General features: G+C 40.8%; 1 protein-coding gene across 1 annotated transcript in view; it reads right to left on the bottom strand.

The window, feature by feature from the left end:
* Positions 1 to 7,816, bottom strand: part of KIF14 (kinesin family member 14) — a 52,810-nt gene extending 44,994 nt beyond the window's left edge. Inside the window, exons 1-6 of the mRNA XM_053909085.1 lie at positions 6,601 to 7,816; positions 4,373 to 4,627; positions 3,560 to 3,647; positions 2,424 to 2,522; positions 1,587 to 1,639; positions 90 to 120 (exon numbers count right to left, since the gene is read on the bottom strand). Coding sequence (XP_053765060.1) covers positions 90 to 120; positions 1,587 to 1,639; positions 2,424 to 2,522; positions 3,560 to 3,647; positions 4,373 to 4,627; positions 6,601 to 7,715 — 1,641 coding nt within the window. The 5' untranslated portion in view covers positions 7,716 to 7,816. The remainder of the gene's footprint in view (positions 1 to 89; positions 121 to 1,586; positions 1,640 to 2,423; positions 2,523 to 3,559; positions 3,648 to 4,372; positions 4,628 to 6,600) is intronic.
* Positions 7,817 to 17,598: the final 9,782 nt, after the last annotated feature.

Raw genomic sequence — 17,598 nt, 5'->3', positions numbered from 1 at the left:
AAGTAGTAATTAAGGAGAAAGATTCTTATGAATACTTAAGATTATGATCTTTATCTAGTGGAAAGAAAATAAAACACAATCAATCTTACCTGGATATCAGAGTAAGAACTGACAACATTCCTATTTTTAAAAAGTAAGAAGACAAAATCAATTTAACTGATTATTACACTCTTATTCTCATAATATAATAACCTCTCAATTATATAATTACCCTCTAACGACCACAATTGAATAATTCATAGGTATTATTATACTGATTCTCACAGAATCTTTCACTATCTCCATTTTTGAAGGGTAGAAAATAAAATGCTTTAATTTTACCAAAAAGTATGATTTTAATTAATGAAGCAGCTTAGCTCTTAACATTATAATTTTCAAGTCTAATTCATGAGACTAAAACATACACTTGATGTATACATGGGGGTGGATATGCTGGTATGTATGGATCTTAACATAATCCCAGTTTTATTAAATGGAGCCGAATCCATTCCTAATCACTTTCCCTTTCCCTTAAGAAAGCATTTAGTGGGAATGCAAACTGGTGCAGCCACTCTGGAAAACAGTACAGAGGTTCCTCAAAAAGCTAAAAATAGAACCACCCTACAACCCAGCAATTGCACTACTAGGCATTTATCCAAGGGATACAGGTGTGCTGTTTCGAAGGGGCACATGCACCCCAATGTTTATAGCAGCGCTATCAACAATGGCCAAAGTATGGAAAGAGCCCAAATGTCCATCAACGGATGGACGGATAAAGAAGATGTGGTATATAGATACAATGGAGTATTCCTCGGCAATCAAAAAGAATGAAATCTTGCGATTTGCAACTACGTGGATAAAACTGGAGGGTATTATGCTAAGCGAAATTAGTCAGAGAAAGACAAATATCATATATTCACTCATATGAGGAATTTAAGATACAAAACAGATGAACATAAGGGAAGGGAAGCAAAAATCATACAAAAACAGGGAGGGAGACAAAACATAAGAGACTCTTAAATATAGAGAATAAACAGAGGGTTGCTAGAGGGGTTGTGGGAGGGGGGGATGGGCTAAATGGGTAAGGGGCATTAAGGAATCTACTCCTGAAATCACTGTTGCACTATATGCTAACTAACTTGGATGTAAATTAAAAAATAAATAAATAATAAAAATAAAAAATAAGAAAGCATTTGGGAGTGTTGAAAGATGAAGTAAATGACTCAGTATGTTTCACACTCTCAACACTGACCTTATCTTATTGCCTTCTCCCCTCTTCAGCTTCAAGTAATAGATATATAAAGCAGCTCAAGAGGGAAGGCTTAACTTAATGGGGAAAAGGCGGGGGGTAGGGAGAAAAATCAAGTATTTCACACACAGCATAACACTCTACGCTCGGCACTTTACACATGTTGTGAAATACATAAACAAATACAAAAACACGCAGCCCACACTCTAGTTGGAAAGAGAAGGAATGGTTATTTGAATAATGTTAAGAATAGAAGGCTAAATAGTTATCCAGGGTTTCAAAGCTGGGGAGGCAAATGAGAACAATATTCACTCTACTCATTGCTTTTCTCCTTGCTCTTGCTGAGCCAAACACTTACATTGACAGAGCTTCAACATATGGTCCAGAAACAGGATGCTCCCTTACTCTCAGCTAGTGGAAGCAAACATTGGCACTATTAAGGGCATGACAAATTATTTCATATAAAATATAATTTTAAATGATTTTTTTTGTCTATATTTTGAGTTTAAGGCAAAGAGATTTGCCTTTACTTGACCCAGGGGTAAATATAAAGGTTCTCACAAACACAAATCTGTAAGGCATTAAGACAATTTCGATATCCAAACTGTTTTCTAATCGCACAATATGCTACAGTTGACTGTAGCATCAAATATCTTACTAGTTCTTTATTCTTAAGACCTGCAGTAACTAGTATCTCTATGCTTCTAAATATGTCTCTAAAATATGTTCGATAAATTTCAGACAGTTAAAATTGTTTTCAGTTTTACATTATACATTTTAAACTTTGTAACCACAAATGTTATCAATTTGCTAAATAATCTGGTAAAATACATATTCTATAATAACAACACAGTTTTTAAACTTCTGGTTTTGGCTTTTATAGACTTTTAGGGATTTGGCATTTGACTTAAGTGGTCCGACTCAACTCTGGAACAAATATTTTATCTTTAATTTGTATACAATATTTGCTTTACAAGAGGTTAAATTTGATACCTAAGTTAATTTCCACTAACAATAACATTCAGCTTATTTACTATCGATTTACTTATTTAGACTGTAGATTCCAAGCATTTGCTATCATTTAACAGCAATTTTAGTCAAAATGTAAGCTCTCTAGATCATCTTGAGAACCAATATAACTACATGCATTTACAAAAACAAATTAAAAGCAAATTATAAATTGTTTCAATCTTACTGGTTGCTTTCTCTGCCCATTTTCACCTTTACAAGCCAGAAGGTCATGAATTTTTTCATTATATACTTCAAAAAAGCTCATTTCGAGGTGGTAGCTGACCTAGTAGGAGGAATAGAGACACAGCATGCAACTTATTTTAAAAAACCCTTGTGTTTTTTTTGCAAATCATAGCTCTGATAAGGTTCTAGTATCCAGAATATATAAAGATCTCTTACAGCTCAACAACAAAAAGACAAACAACCCAGTTAAAAAATAGGCAAACGACTTGAATAGACATTTCTTCAAAGAAGATAAGTTCTACTTACTAAGATCTCTCAAATGTTTAACCCTACAGTCACTGACTTAATCTAGCTCCTTGTCATGCCTTCCTTACACAGTTTACAAGTCCCACAGCTGATCTCTTTGCATCCAGTTAGTTCTACTTCCTTTCAATCCATTCGCCACACTGCAGCCAGAGCTATCTTTTTTTTTTTTTAAGAACAAAGATGATCCTTTGACTTCCCTGTTGACCTTCTATAGCCTTTCAGATTCCTGGAAGCATGACTCATAAAGTCCTTCACAAGCTGAGTTCTGCCTGCTTCTTTAGTTTCATCTCTTGTCACCCCCACCCTCAGATTCCATGCTTAAAGTAAACAATTTATAGATTCCCAAAGTCTCTCTACTTTTTTTTTTTTAATGCTTATTTATTTTTTGAGAGAGCACAAGTGGGGGTGGGGCAGAGAGAGAGGGGGACAGAGGATCTGAAGCAGGCTCTGCACTGACAGCTTCTGTGCTGACAGCAGCTAGGCCGATGTGGGGCTCGAACTTACCAACCGCGAGATTATGACCAGAGCCAAAACTGGACACTCAACTGACTGAGACACCCAGGCGCCCCCCTACCTTCTCGTTTTCAAATCTTTGCACACACTGCTCCCACTGCCTAGAATGTCCTTCCCCCTCTTCACCAAGCTAATAACTGCTGTTTCCTTCCAAAATAAGCTCAGTTGTTCCCTCATCTAAGAAAACCTATCTCCCTCTTATCTTGTATATTCTCTCACAGCACATCTTCCATTATTTCCTTAGTGGCGAGGACTCTGATTTTAATTTGATTTGACTGTTTTCTAGTCTGATATGAAGGTTTACAGATGAGAACATACCTCTTGGGTTTGTTTTTTGGCTACTTGAGCAAAAAGATCTTCACAAAACCTTGGAATTATTCCTGGTTCCTCACTAAGTCCCATCATCCTGAAAAATACATAATAAATGGGGAGTGGGGTGCGGGGGAGAAGTTACATAAAATTAGCATTTTTAAAATTCTTTTTGGGGAAAAGGGTTTGGGAGTGAATGGGAAGCAAGCTAATTAAACCTCATTAAAATCTAATAATGTAGGCTCTGAAGCCATATCTTCCGGAGTTCAAATCTTGATCTCACCACTTATTAGGTCTGTGACCCTGGACAAGATACTTGACCCCAATAAACCTCAATTTCCTCTTCTATAAAATGGGAATAAATAGGAACTATCTAATTCAGAGGGTTGTTGTGAGACAGTATAAGCAGAGTCTTTAATACAGTTCCTGGAATATAGTAAGAACTCAGTAAACGTTAGCTACTGTTAAAATTCTGAGTATCTCCTTCTAGGACAGGTATACCATTACCATTTATCAGATGACTTACTTTTAATTCTCACAAGAATACTTACAAAATAACCTCTCAGGGCTTTGGTTTATACAAGAAATATAATGTACAGTCAAATGGGCCATTGACACTTACAAGCTAAACAGTATCTTCTGCATAAGCTGAAGCCCAGAGGTTAAGTAACTTGCCCAAGTTTGCAGAACCGGTATATAAAATGGATGAGATCTGAGCCTAGATCTGTATGGTTTCAAAACCACATTCTTTCTATCAAACCATGCTGCTTCTCACCAAAGACTTAAAGGTTTCTCAATAATTGTACTTGGAATAAAACTTACGTATATGATTTTCCAGAGCCGGTCTGACCATAAGCAAAGAGACAGGCATTGTAGCCTTCAAAGGCTCGTTCCAGGAGCGGAACGGCTAGGGTCTCATAAACAGTTGTCTGGCTGGCATAGTTTGGATGGGATTCATCAAAAGACCAGAATGCAACATCATAAATAAAATTATAAACTTGTTTCATGTCGGGATGTTCCACAGCGATTTCCTCTCCATCCATGAAGACCACCTGGGATGCTTTTTCAACCTTCTCTCTTTAAAAGAAGCACAAAAAAAAAGAAAAGAAAGAAAGAAAGAAAAAAGAAAAAGAAGCAGAAAGAAAACTATTAAGTTATTTTAATTATTTTGAGTATTTTTCCCATGAAATATAATAAGAACCTCAAAACCAGTTAAATATAAAATTCCTGTAGGGCAAGATAATTCTTTAGTTTTCCGTGGACAGTGCAGACCAGCTAACATAATTATGGTGGTTTTCCAAAATATACTTCCCCTGGCTCCAGTTGCCACCACTTAAAGGGCAAATGGAGTTCCAAAAATGTTATCTGAAAAGTTACCCTCCTTTTACAGGATTTTCCATCTTTTTCCTTTTTCTCTTGAGCTCTCCCTTCTCTCATCCCACCTACTATAACCTACCTATACTCTTCAGTTCAAATCTGGAAACTTTTTAATATAAATAAATTTTGTAGGTGCAGATCTATATGAAGCTGACATGAAATGCAAATATAAGTGCAACAAACTCAGTTAAGTATAATTTCAATCATAAATCTCTTTTGGCCACTAGCTATTGTTACTGTTAATCCAAAGGCGCCTCCCTCTGTTAGGTTATCTCCCTTAATATTATGGATCTTCATGTCCATCCTTCTTCCATCTCAGACCTACGTAGAAATCTTTCACTTACTCTACCTTTGCAGGAGAACATTATCGGTCCTTGTTTGGTCCCAGATACCCCTTTTTGTCCCAACTCTGCTTTAGATCAGAATTCGTCCTGGAAAGCACCTGCCTCATCAATTTGACAAATGCCCCTCCACCCGGGCTATAAACACAGTTTACAGGGCTTGTCTGATGAGTCTGGAATCAGGCACTGGGTCCCTCGCTAAGTTCTCTTCGGGGTAGTCCTCCATCATGGGGTTTGTTCCTACCAGCTCTGTTCTTTCTGTTGCCTCTCATCCTATCATGATTCTGGAGGCCTTTTAGGTTTCCCCACCCTCTCTCTCTCCAGTCAACTCACCCTCAGTTCTCTCACCTGTCACTAACCCCACATTTTTACTAACAGGCTTTAAAGCACTGTGTAACTTGCCTCAAACTACTGATTTAGGTTCAAACTAGAGGCTCCTTCCCATTGCCACCATATCCTCTCATATCTTGCTTAGATATACAAGTCAAAAACTACTAACTCTGAAGCTTTTCACGGTCACTCCGTAAAACACTCAAAAATAATCAGATGCCACATTCACGTCCATCTTTTTCAGCCTTACCTGTAATCTGTGACCATCTCATTCCCAATCACTTTGGAGACAGATTTTTTTTTTTTTTGCCATCAAAATCAAATCTAATATATCACTGCATTTATAACTACTATAGATCAGAGATGATGATGGGGATGATTCTACACTGGAAGGGGTTTTGGAAGGGCCTTTATGGGGAGTAAGTGAGCTAACAAGTGCTCTTTTTAAGGGAAACAGAGAATAGCCCACCATATCTTGCAGATTTGAAAGCAGACTGCATTAGAGACTTAAGTATTTCCGACTTTTTAAAAGCAGTACATCGAAAGAAATTTACATTTGCAAACTCCAGTGACTTCAATGTTTTAATTTTACAGCCAATCATCAAAAATACTCAGGGAACTACAACTAAACCTAAAAGTCCTCTCTACACAGAAATGCCACGCCACGCCTGAAGATACGCGAATACGCTCACTTTCCAAAAGCAGAGAGGAATTACACACATTACGTGTCACTAGCTCAGCCTTAGACATTAAAAGGTGAGGGGCGCCTGGGTGGCTCAGTCGCTTAAGTGTCCGACTTCAGCTCAGGTCATGGTCTCAGGGTTCGTGAGTTTGAGCCCCACGTCGGGCTCTGTGCTGACAGCTCAGAGCCTGGAGCCTGCCTTGGATTCTGTGTCTCCCTCTCTCTCTGCTCCTCCCCCGCTCACACTCCGTCTACCTCTCAAAAGTAAATAAACATTAAAATAATAATGATAAATAGAAAACATAAAAGGTGTAACATACCTCTTGCTGAAAGGCCTCACCCGTACCGCCACTGTCACTTGACTGTTCTCCACCTTTAAGGGGTCTGTCTCTGCAGGGGGGTTCCGACCTGCGGTTTCCTCTTCAAGAGGGAGTGTATTTTCTCGTGACCTTTCCCTTTCATCTGCAGGCAGAGAACTTGTTCGCTTTTGTGTAGCTTGCAGGCTAGGCACCCTCTTTTTCAGCAGTGACGACGCAGCTGGGCTCGTCAGCTGTGATGTGTCACACTTCGGTGTCAATCGGTGTCCTGCGATGTATTTTGTAGGTGTTCTTCTTTTTTCTAAGCTTTCAAATTTATTTGCAGATTTTGCAGTATCCTTCCCAATACTTCTGTGAGGTAGGTTCCCCGACACTTTGATGTTCACCTTGCTCGGAAGAGGTTTGGTTGCCAAGCGTCCCGATGGAACAGCTTCAGTCTGACCCTGGGAACCAGTGGGTGCTCTGTTACTTAAGTACTTAAGTGCGACCTTTTCATTTGCCCCAGGGAGGGCAACAAATGTCTCTTTGTGGTTTTCAGCGGCCATCATTTTAATGCGTTTTGGGGCCGCTAAAGGTACAACCGGTGCAATACAAGGGTTTTTATCTTTATGTACAGTCCTTACATTTGTACTAGCTTCCAGTGAGGCACCATCATTTTCGGCTGCACTGCCCACATTCTGTGTTGTTTTCCACTTTTCCCCACAATCTGTTTGAGCTGTTTTCCGCTTCTCCACTGATTCTGGTTTAGCACGCCGCCGCAACGTAAGACGTGTTTCTGCGGTGCTTTCGGCGGAGTCTCCCAACTCACTGCCAAGCAAAGAGGATTCTTTGTTCCTTGTGACTCTTCTCTGAAGTGCCAATCTACCTACAGGGTTAGGAGTCAGAGGTACATCTCCTGTTTTTTTACAGGCAGAAATCACATAAGTACTGTTCATGTCTCTGATTTTCCTTGCCGATCTCAATAATGGATCATCGTGTTCACATTCTGTCATATCCGACATCAAATGCAGCTCAGGTCTGCTACCATGGGTGAGGACATTCAGCGAGGAACTCCCTGGGGAAGAAGGTATACCAAGGATATCGCTGTTGTTTCTATTATGTGTGGTGAACACTGACATTGTGGCAGCAAGTTGTCTTAAAAAATGGAGGTCAGTGAAGCAACTAAGCTCTTCTTTAGACGTTCATTTGACTTCCAGCCATATTTTAAGTATCAGTTTCCAAAACTATCGGCTAAACTGTAAAAAAAAAAAAAAAATGAGATTACACAGACTCTAAACAGACTTTAAAAAATATGAGAACCTTAGGGGCACCTGGGTGGCTCAGTCAGTTAAGCATCAAACTTCAGCTCAGATCATGATCTCGTGGTTTGTGAGTTCAAGCCCCGCGTTGGACTCTGTCCTGACAGCTTGGAGCCTGGAGCCTGCTTCAGATCCTGTGTCTCCCTCTCTCTTTCTGCCCCTTCCTTGCTCATGCTCTGTCTCTCTCTCAAGAATAAACATTAAAAAAAAACCATTTTCTTTTTAAATATGAGAAACTTCCATTGTGAAAGTAACTTCCCGGAGGAACACATTAGAATAAACCACGATCTCCTCCTCAGATACTATTCCCAAGCAGTTTCAGACAAATCTCTGCCTTCAAAGAGCTTACAATCATTGTGCAACAAATATTTACTGAGTCCCCATTATGTGCCAGGCCCTCTGACAGATACTATGGATTTCAAAAACAAGACCCTGTTCCCATTTCCTTAGTCTAGAAAGAATACACAGATAACCACTATATCAGGCCAAACGTCCCAAACGACTTAAAAGATGTAAAAAGTGCATTTCAAAGAAGATATATGAATGGCCAACAAGCACATAAAAAAGATGCTCAACATCACCAATCATTAGGGAAATGCAAATCAAAACTGCAATGAGATTCTACATCACACCCATTAGGATGGCTACTAACAAAAAAACAGTCTTGGCAAGGACTGGAGAAATTGGTACCCTGGAATACGACAGGTAGAAATATAAAATGGCACAGCCAGTGTGGGAAATAGTATGGAAGTTCCTCAAAAAATTAAAAAACAGAATTACCTTTTGATCCAGAAACTTTACTTCTGGATATGTAACCTAAAGAACTGAAAGCCGGGTCTTGAAGAGACATTTGTACACCCATGTTCATAGCAGCATTATTCCACATGACTAAAACATGGAAGCAACCCAAGTGTCCATGGGCTGGCGAATGGCCTTACCAAAATGGGGTATACGTGTACAATGAAACATCATTCAGCTTTAAAAAGAAATTCTGCAATCTACTACAACATGAATGAACCCTGAAGACATAATGCTAAGAGAGATAAGCCAGTCACAAAAAAAAAAGACCAATATTGTATAATTCCACTCATAGGAGGTACTTAGAGAGGTTAACATCATAAAGACAGAAAGTATAACGGTGGTTGCCAGGGGCTGGGGGCAAGGGACAATGGGAGTTATTGTTTAATAGATATAGAGCTTCAGATTTACAAGATGACAGAGGATTATGGGAATGGATGGTGGTGATGGCTGCACAACAATGTGAATGTATTTAAGGATATACACATTAAAATGTGTACATAGGGGCGTCTGGGTGGCTCAGTCGGTTAAGCTTCTGACTTCGGCTCAGGTCATGATCTCGCGGTCCGTGAGTTCGAGCCCCACATCGGGCTCTGTGCTGACAGCTCAGGCCCTGGAGCCTGTTTCGGATTCCGTGTCTCCCTCTCTCTGACCCTCCCCCGTTCATGCTCTGTCTCTCTCTGTCTCAAAAATAAATAAATGTTAAAAAAAAAATAAAATGTGTACATAAAAGTAGATAAGATGATAAGTGTGTATTTTAACACAAGCAGCAGCAGGAGGAGGAGGAGTAAGAGGAGAAGAAGAGGAGAAGGAAGGGAGGGAGGGAGCGCCTGTCAGCAGAGATTTTTATTTAAGTACTCTGTGTTTGCAGATTAGGAGAGGGACTAACAGAAACCCTAGCCCCTAAATCAAAGGCTGGAGTAAAGCATTTTGATAATACCTGTTGCATGTATGTTAAATACAGGAACAGTCATGGAGATTAGTTTGAGTGGTGTCACAAAACAGAGTATTCCCAAATAAGTAGTGCAGACAATAAATAGAAGTACTGTAAATTAATTACTTGTGTTGAGAAAAATTATGCAAGATTAGTGGACAGCTTGCCCTCTAGCAATTAGACAACAAAGTAGACAGGTGTGTAAGTAAATATGTCAACAATATCTATCCGGCATTAATGTCTAGAAGAAAAAAAACAGCAGTGACAGCTAAAAGGCCTGGCTTCTACTCAGCTCTGCCCCAAACTGGTTATATTGATGTAAAGAAGTCTTTAAATTTGCATGCCGGGTTCTAACTTGTAAAATGACACTTGCTCAATTCCGTAGATAATGCTATTGAGGAACAAAATAATAGAAGTTAATCTTTAAGTAAATCTTTTAAAGTTCTAAATGAGTAACAGTCATTACCCCCACCCCAAAAAAATCGTCAGGACGTAAGCTCCTCCCTTCAACCTTTTCTCTTAAAAAAGTATAGAGTGTTCCTATTATGGAAAGAAATGTAAAGGCAAGAAGATTCCGGAAATTCTAGGGCAGCTAAAAACTATTTGCTACTTACGCTGATAGACACGGCTTTCTGTTTGTTTGGGGGGGGGCGGGCAGGAGGGGGTTCGCCATAGAGTTTTAAAAGGAGTGGAATGAACAGAAGGGGGAAAAAACTGTCACAACCCAAACCAAAAGATCCCCGTGGATGGGTTCTCAAGCTAGTCACTCCGAGGGCTGGGACAGCGAGTGTACCTCTTAATGTCAACCGACTGGGCGAGACTTCGGTGGGTGAGGCTGTGGGCCGAGAGGCCCTGAAGTCCGGCTGCGCTGTCCCCGCAGAGGCGCCGCCCGTGCGCGTCCTCCGGGGGCGCCTCCGCCGCCGACCCGGATTCCGGGGTGGTGGGGGACCCGAGCTAAGGCCTCCGCCCGCACCTCAGCGGTCGCCGGTAAAGAAGACGCCCTCTCGCCCCCACGACACCGATACTTCGCCCCTCCGCAGGGTTCGCCACTCTCCGAGACCTCCCGGAGGAAGTCCCCACACCGCTCACAGCCCCCACAACCTGCTCCCTCTGCGGCAGCGATTTGAATGGGCGCCCTGCCTTTTGATTGGCTGCTGGACGTGGCGCCGGGCACCGCGCCCTCGCTTCCTCCCACCCCCAGGAAGCGCCGTTGTTAAGTCTCAGCGAGTCCAAACACTAGATCCGACCGCCCACTTCTCCTAGGCAACGGGGCCCGCCCCTCCCCGGCTCAGCTACCGCGCGGAGCTTCGGCCCCTTTAAATCCGGCTGGAGGGAGGAGCTGGATTCTGAGTGACATATGGCAGCTCACTAAGGTGGATTTTTTATTTTATTTTATTTTTTAATGTTTATTTTATTTTTGACAGAGAGAGAGGAGTTGTGGGGAGGCGGGGTGAGCAGGAGAGGGCAGAGAGAGAGGGAGACGCAGAATCGGAAGCAGGCTCCAGGCTCTGAGCTGACAGCCCTTTGCAGGGCTTGAACCTACAGACCAGAGATCATGACCTGAGCTGAAGTCAGAGCTTAACCAACTGAGTGAGCCACCCAGGTACCCCTTAGATGGCTTTTAAATGAGAAGAGTTGACTTTTGTCGATCCATAGTATAAAAAAAACATGGTCTGTCCACCTTAAAATGAAGTTGTAAAAATGGCTATTTGTCCTCAAGCTAAGCACAATAACGCGTTTCTAGTGCTGTATTTCCTATGCAAAGCGTGTAGGTGGAAAGTATACTAAATGTCTTACAAGGGATTTTTTTCATTTATTCCTGAATATTTTATGAGGTAACTATTAATATTATCCCCAGTGTCCAGATGAAGTTTACAGTTAAAGGTTTTTCTTTTAAATTTTCTTTTCAAAATTTTTTAAAGCATAAGTATCTTTTAAAAGGCAAAAAGTGCACCATTTGCAACTACATGGATGGAACTGGAGGGCATTATGCTAAGTGAAATTAGTCGGTCAGAGAAAGACAAAAATCATATGACTTCACTCATATGAGGACTTTAAGAGACAAAACAGATGAACATAAGGGAAGAAAAACAAAAATAATATAAAAACAGGGAGGGGGGTACAAAACAGAAGAGACTCATAAATATAGAGAACAAACTGAGGGTTGCTGCAGGGGTTGTGGGAGGGGAGATGGGCTGAATGAATAAGGGGCATTAAGGAATCTATCCCTGAAATCATTGTTGCACCATATGCTAACTAATTTGGATGTAAATTTAAAAAATAAAAAAGAAAATTAAAAAAAAAGAAAAGGCAAAAAGTACAGGTAATAGAAATGTATTCAATAGGATATAAAGGGAAATCAGAAGTGCCTCCAACTATATAGAAAAACCGAATGGATGATAAAGTACTCATTCTAAAACTAACTTTAAAAATCATCTAGGGGTGCGTGGGTGGCTCACTCAGTCGGGCATCTGACTCTTGCTTTCAGCTCATGTCATGATCTCATGGTCCTGAGATGGAGCCCCACCAGGGGCTTTGTGCTGAGCATGGAACCTGCTTGAGATGCTCTCTTCTTCTCCCCCACTCGCACACAGGTTCACTCTCTGTCTCTCTAGAAAAAAAGATTCTAAAATTTAAGGTTAAGTTATAGAGCAACCATCAGAAAAAAGAATATAATATTTATCAGATCTATGGGAAAATAGTCATTCGGTTTGTAGGCAAAAGATATACCAAAGGAAAGACTGACAATCTCAAATATATAAAAATTTGAGAATTATGTGTAATTCAAAATAGTAACAATGAAATGATAAAATGCAAGTAAACAAGAAAAATATATTAAATATGACAGAAAATGGAAACATTTCTTTCAATTTTATAAGAAAAATAAGTTTATAAGTAGAATAAGAAAGAAAACAATATGAAAATGGGCAACAGTATTTCACACAAAAGAATCAACCTGTACACAAAATTAATTCATATAAAAATAGAACATAAACAGCCAATCATTAAATGCAAGTGTAAAAAAATTAGTTACAAGTAAAAAAAAAAATGTTTTGTTTTGTTTTGTTTTTTTTAATTTCAGTGCTGGTGATTTAGCATCAAAAGTAAAAGTATAGAGGCACCTGGATGGCTCAGTTGGCAGAGCATGTGACTCCTGACCTCAAGATCGTGAGTTCAAGCCCCATGTTGGCTATAGAGATTACTTAAAAAAAAATCTTTAAAAAAAAAAAAGTATACATTTCTAGTGACAGAAATTGGTATCTTTCTTGAAGGCAGAGGCCATAATAATGTATGGGAAGAACCATAAAGATATTCACATCCTTTGACCTAGTAACTGTACTACAAAAATGTATTCTAAGAAAATATTTCCATGGGGCGCCTGGGTGGCTCAGTTGGTTAAGCGGCCGACTTCGGCTCAGGTCATGATCTCGCGGTCCATGAGTTCGAGCCCCACGTCGGGCTCTGTGCTGACAGCTCAGAGCCTGGAGCCTGTTTCGGATTCTGTGTCTCCCTCTCTCTGACCCTCCCCTGTTCATGCTCTGTCTCTCCCTGTCTCAAAAATAAATAAAACGTTAAAAAAAAAAATTTAAAAAAAAAAAAAATATTTCCGTAGAAGCCAAAAAGTATGCAGGAAAACTGTCAATCCATATTGGCCCCAAACTGGAAAAATTCTCAATGCCCAACCATGAGGGAATGCGGTAAGTGGTTAAAAATGAGAAATAAATCCTATTAAAACTATTAAGTGTCCATTAAGGTTATCGCTAGGAGTTAAATAGGACCACAGACAATGCATGGCCTCAGAACCAAATCGTAATCTGTCCCCCAAGACCATAAGCCCAAAATGAGCAGGACCTTGTCTATCTCACTCTTGTCTCCCCAAGTGCCTGGCCCTGAACTGTTCACAGAACACTAACCACACTTCCCTCTTCTTATTCACTTTTAGAAGCTCCCCCAATTTAATTCCAGCCACAGAAATAATACTCCACAGAATCAAGCATCACCCATGAGCCATCTCCAGATTGTATAGGGGAATTTTGATCTTTTATTTATTACACTGAGATGTACTTCTCTCTTCAAATCCTGTCCACAGCTGACCAGAAGAGAAAGTCACTTAATTCTGGGTACCTCAGGTTCCTCATATGGAAATTGAAAATGATAATGCTACCTACCCTAAAGCATCGTAATGAGGATTAAGTTAGATAATGTATGCAAAGTGCTTAGCATAGAGCCTGGCAGAGGATTAATGCTCTGTAAATGTAGGCTACTAAATTGCATAGCTTAATAGAACTCTCCCAAACACTGAAAAACCCTATTCAAGGCTAGTGATGAGAAACTGGGATCATGCATTTTAGAAGCTCTCTGTTGTAATAATGACACATCTTATTTTATGAAGGATGAGGATTATGACTTAATCCCTGGCAACAACCACAAGATGGAACAGTCATTTTGTAATGGACTCACTGTAGTCTTAAAAATCAAAAGAGCAATGAAAACCCATCTTTAAGAGGGAGCAGTGCTAATCTCAGTTTTGCTCCAAGTTGATTAATTTTTTTAGAACCTCAGATTTTGTAGGAAGATAAGAAAAGGGAATCTAGGGGCACCTGGCTGGCCCAGTCGGTGGAGTGTGTGACTCTGTCTCTGGGTTGTGAGTTCGAGCCCCACGTTGGATGTGGAGATTACTTAAAAATAAAATCTTTAGGGGCGCCTGGGTGGCTCAGTCAGTTAAGCGGCCGACTTCAGCTCAGGTCATGATCTCGCGGCCCGTGAGGGCTGTGAGTTCGAGCCCCGCGTCGGGCTCTGTGCTGGCAGCTCAGAGCCTGGAGCCTGTTTCAGATTCTGTGTCTCCCTCTCTCTGACCCTCCCCTGTTCATGCTCTGTCTCTCTGTGTCTCAAAAATAAATAAATGTTAAAAAAAATAAAAATAAAAAAAATAATAAATAAATAAAAATAAAATCTTTAAGCGGTGCCTGGGTGGCTCCGTTGGTTAAGCATCCGACTTTGGTTCAGGTCATGATCTCACATTTCATGAGTTCAGGCCCCATGTTGGGCTGGCTCTGTGCTGACAGCTCCGAACCTTGAGCCTACTTCATATTCCGTGTCTTCTTCTCTCTGCCCCTCCCCTGCTTGCACTCTGTCTCTCTGTCTCAAAAATAATAAATATTTTTTAAAAATTGTAATAATAAATAAAATCTTAAAAAAAATAAAAGAGAATCTAGAAAATGTACTTTTGGCCAACATACGACTCATAGGGTGAGCAACCGGAATGAACCTCATTTCGTTTCAAGGCTGGGTTTTCTGAGCCAGTGGCTAGCATCTGCCTGACTTGGGGCATAACTCACTCTCCAACACCCAACTGAACCCTGCTGTCCAGTTCAGGCAGAGTGTTTTGTTAATGCCAAAACAGCAGCCCTTTAAAATGCCTTATATTTCCAAATCTGTTTCCAAATTTGGCTCACTAAAATAATAGTTCCTTTGGGAGACTAAAGTCATAAAACCTTCTTGTCACGCAAATTGCTTCATCTATGTCTCAACTTTGGCTTCTTTAACCTATAAAATGAGATAATTGCTAGAAAAATCAAATTAGATAAAACATGTGAAACAATTTGATAAATGTGAAACATTACTGTATATAAATTTATATTGATACGTGTTCTGACCATATACAGTTGACTGTTAAATATATTTATGAGAATTACAATAGATAACATAGGGTGTCTGGGTGGCTCAGTGGGTTGAGCGTCTGACTCTTGATTTCAGCTCAGGTTATGATCTCAGGGTTGTGAGATTAAGCCCTACCTCTGACTCGAGATGAGTACAGAGCCTGCTTGGGATTCTCTCTCTCTCCCTCTCTCTCTACCCTCACACACACACACACACACTCACACACACACACACGCACTCTCTGTCCCTGAAACAACAACAAACAAACAAAAAATCAATAATGTATACGAAAATCACAAGCACACTGCAAGGAACAGAAGTTCTCCATAAATGTGAACTAAATCAGTACCAACTGCGTCTTCAGTCATCTAAAATAACTCTACTGATAATACTTTTCTTAGTTTCCAGTCTCATCCACAGCTAGCTACAAACTTCCTTCCCTTCATTTGAGCCCTTGATTAGCTCAGGCTTCAGAGAAATCAGTGTTCTTCCTGCTACTTGGGGCCAGTCTCACACCTGTACCCTGGCTTTCATTTTCTCCATCTCCCAGGGGCCTCCCTACATCAAGTATCCCACTTTCCTTCCATCTTCAGCATCTCTCTCTTCTGAAAAAAATAAATAAATAAATAAGAGGGGTGCCTGTGTGACTCAGTCTGTTAAGTGTCCGACTTCAGCGCAGGGCATGATCTCACAGTTCATGAGTTCAAGCCCTGCATCAGGCTCTCTGCTGTCAGCACAGAGCCCACTTCAGATCCTCTGTCCCCCTCTTTCAATGTTCCTTCCCCGCTCATTCTCTCTCTCTCTCTCTCTCTCTCTCTCTCTCTCTCTCTCTCTCAAAATAAATAAACTTTAAAAAAAGAAAAGATGCCCACTCCTGTTGCTCTTTCCGCCCTCTGGCTCCTTCTCTACCTTTCCATCCCTCTTCACGTCAGTGCTCCCTTAGAGAAGGGCATGGCAGATGTAGAGGGGTATGAGGCACGTTGGATTCATGTAGAAGAGGCTGCCTCAGGCAGGGCTGGTGGCCTGGGCAGCTGGAAGTGGTAGAAGCCAGAAGGAAAACACAAGATGGTACCCTAAAGAAAATGCTGCAAACTTAAGACTGTCGTTAAAACCAAGAAAGAAGCAGGGGCCGTGGAGGCCCCAAATAATCAGATTTCCAGCAAACACAGGAATAGAGCTAAAGGTTAAGAACAAAGGTGCAAATAGAATAAGGGAGTCTGGGACTTCTCCACGGACACAGCTGACATGTCCATGGTTCTTTCTGCTTGGAGGCTAACCTCACAGTATGAGGTTGGGTCAATCATGACAGGGATCAACACAGGACACTTCTCTTTCATGTGAGTTTCTTGAAGGCCAACACTCCCTTTCTGTACTTCTTTATCCCTCCTTTCACTTCTCAGTTCACTGCCAACTAACTTCCACCCCCCACTATCTCACCTTTGTGATAACAGTAAGAGGCAAGAGAGATGCAAATTCTAACCCATGAGCTTCAACACTGCTTGAGCAGGGCTCTGATCTACAAAAAAGTGCAGACACACCCTCCCTAAGGTCACCAATCACGTTACCGTCAGCTCTAATAAAAGCTGACCTCAGACCCTGTGTGACTTCACCTCTCTGCAGCATTAGCATGATTGGCCATGCTCCATTTTATTTATTTATTAAGATTTTATTTTTAAGTAATCTATACAGCCGATGTAGGTCTCGAACCTATGACCCCAGGATCAAGAGTCCCACACTCCACCAATGGAGCCAGCCAGGTGCTCCTCACCACTCCATTTTAGATCACTCCTCTGTTGTTTTCTGAACTCTCTCACCTCAGCTCCAGGGTTTCTATACCTCCTTCTCAGTCTCATTTTATTGCTCTTTCTTCTAGAGACATAGGGAGCTAGAGAACAAAAGGGAAGAACTTAGTCTGGGGGTAGAAATCAGTTAGTTTAGGGGCACCTGATTTAGAAATCAGTTGGTTAAGCGTCAGACTTTGGCTCAGGTTGTGATCTCGAGGTTCATGGCTCTCTGCTGTCAGCATGGATCCCACTTCAGATCCTCTGTCTCTCTTTCCCTCTGTCCCTCCCCCACTCTCTCTTGCACACACTCTCTCTCAAAAATAAATAAACATTTTTTAAAAATTTGTGAAATCAGTTTATTTTCTGGGAAAATTGAGTCTGAAGTGCAAATATAGATCTCCAATTAGATAAACGTATACAATGGCTGGAGCTCTGGCAGTCATTTTGGACCATGAAGACAAAAGCCACACCCTATGGACGGAGGAAGTGGAATTGGAAAGAGCCTGGATCCCCAATGACAAGGAGC

Source organism: Panthera pardus, unplaced genomic scaffold, assembly GCF_024362965.1.
Source record: "Panthera pardus isolate Hobbes unplaced genomic scaffold, ASM2436296v1 HiC_scaffold_21, whole genome shotgun sequence".
Taxonomy (NCBI): domain Eukaryota; kingdom Metazoa; phylum Chordata; class Mammalia; order Carnivora; family Felidae; genus Panthera; species Panthera pardus.
The sequence above is the reverse complement of the archived record's forward strand: the minus strand, read 5'-3'. Positions and strand labels throughout refer to the sequence as shown.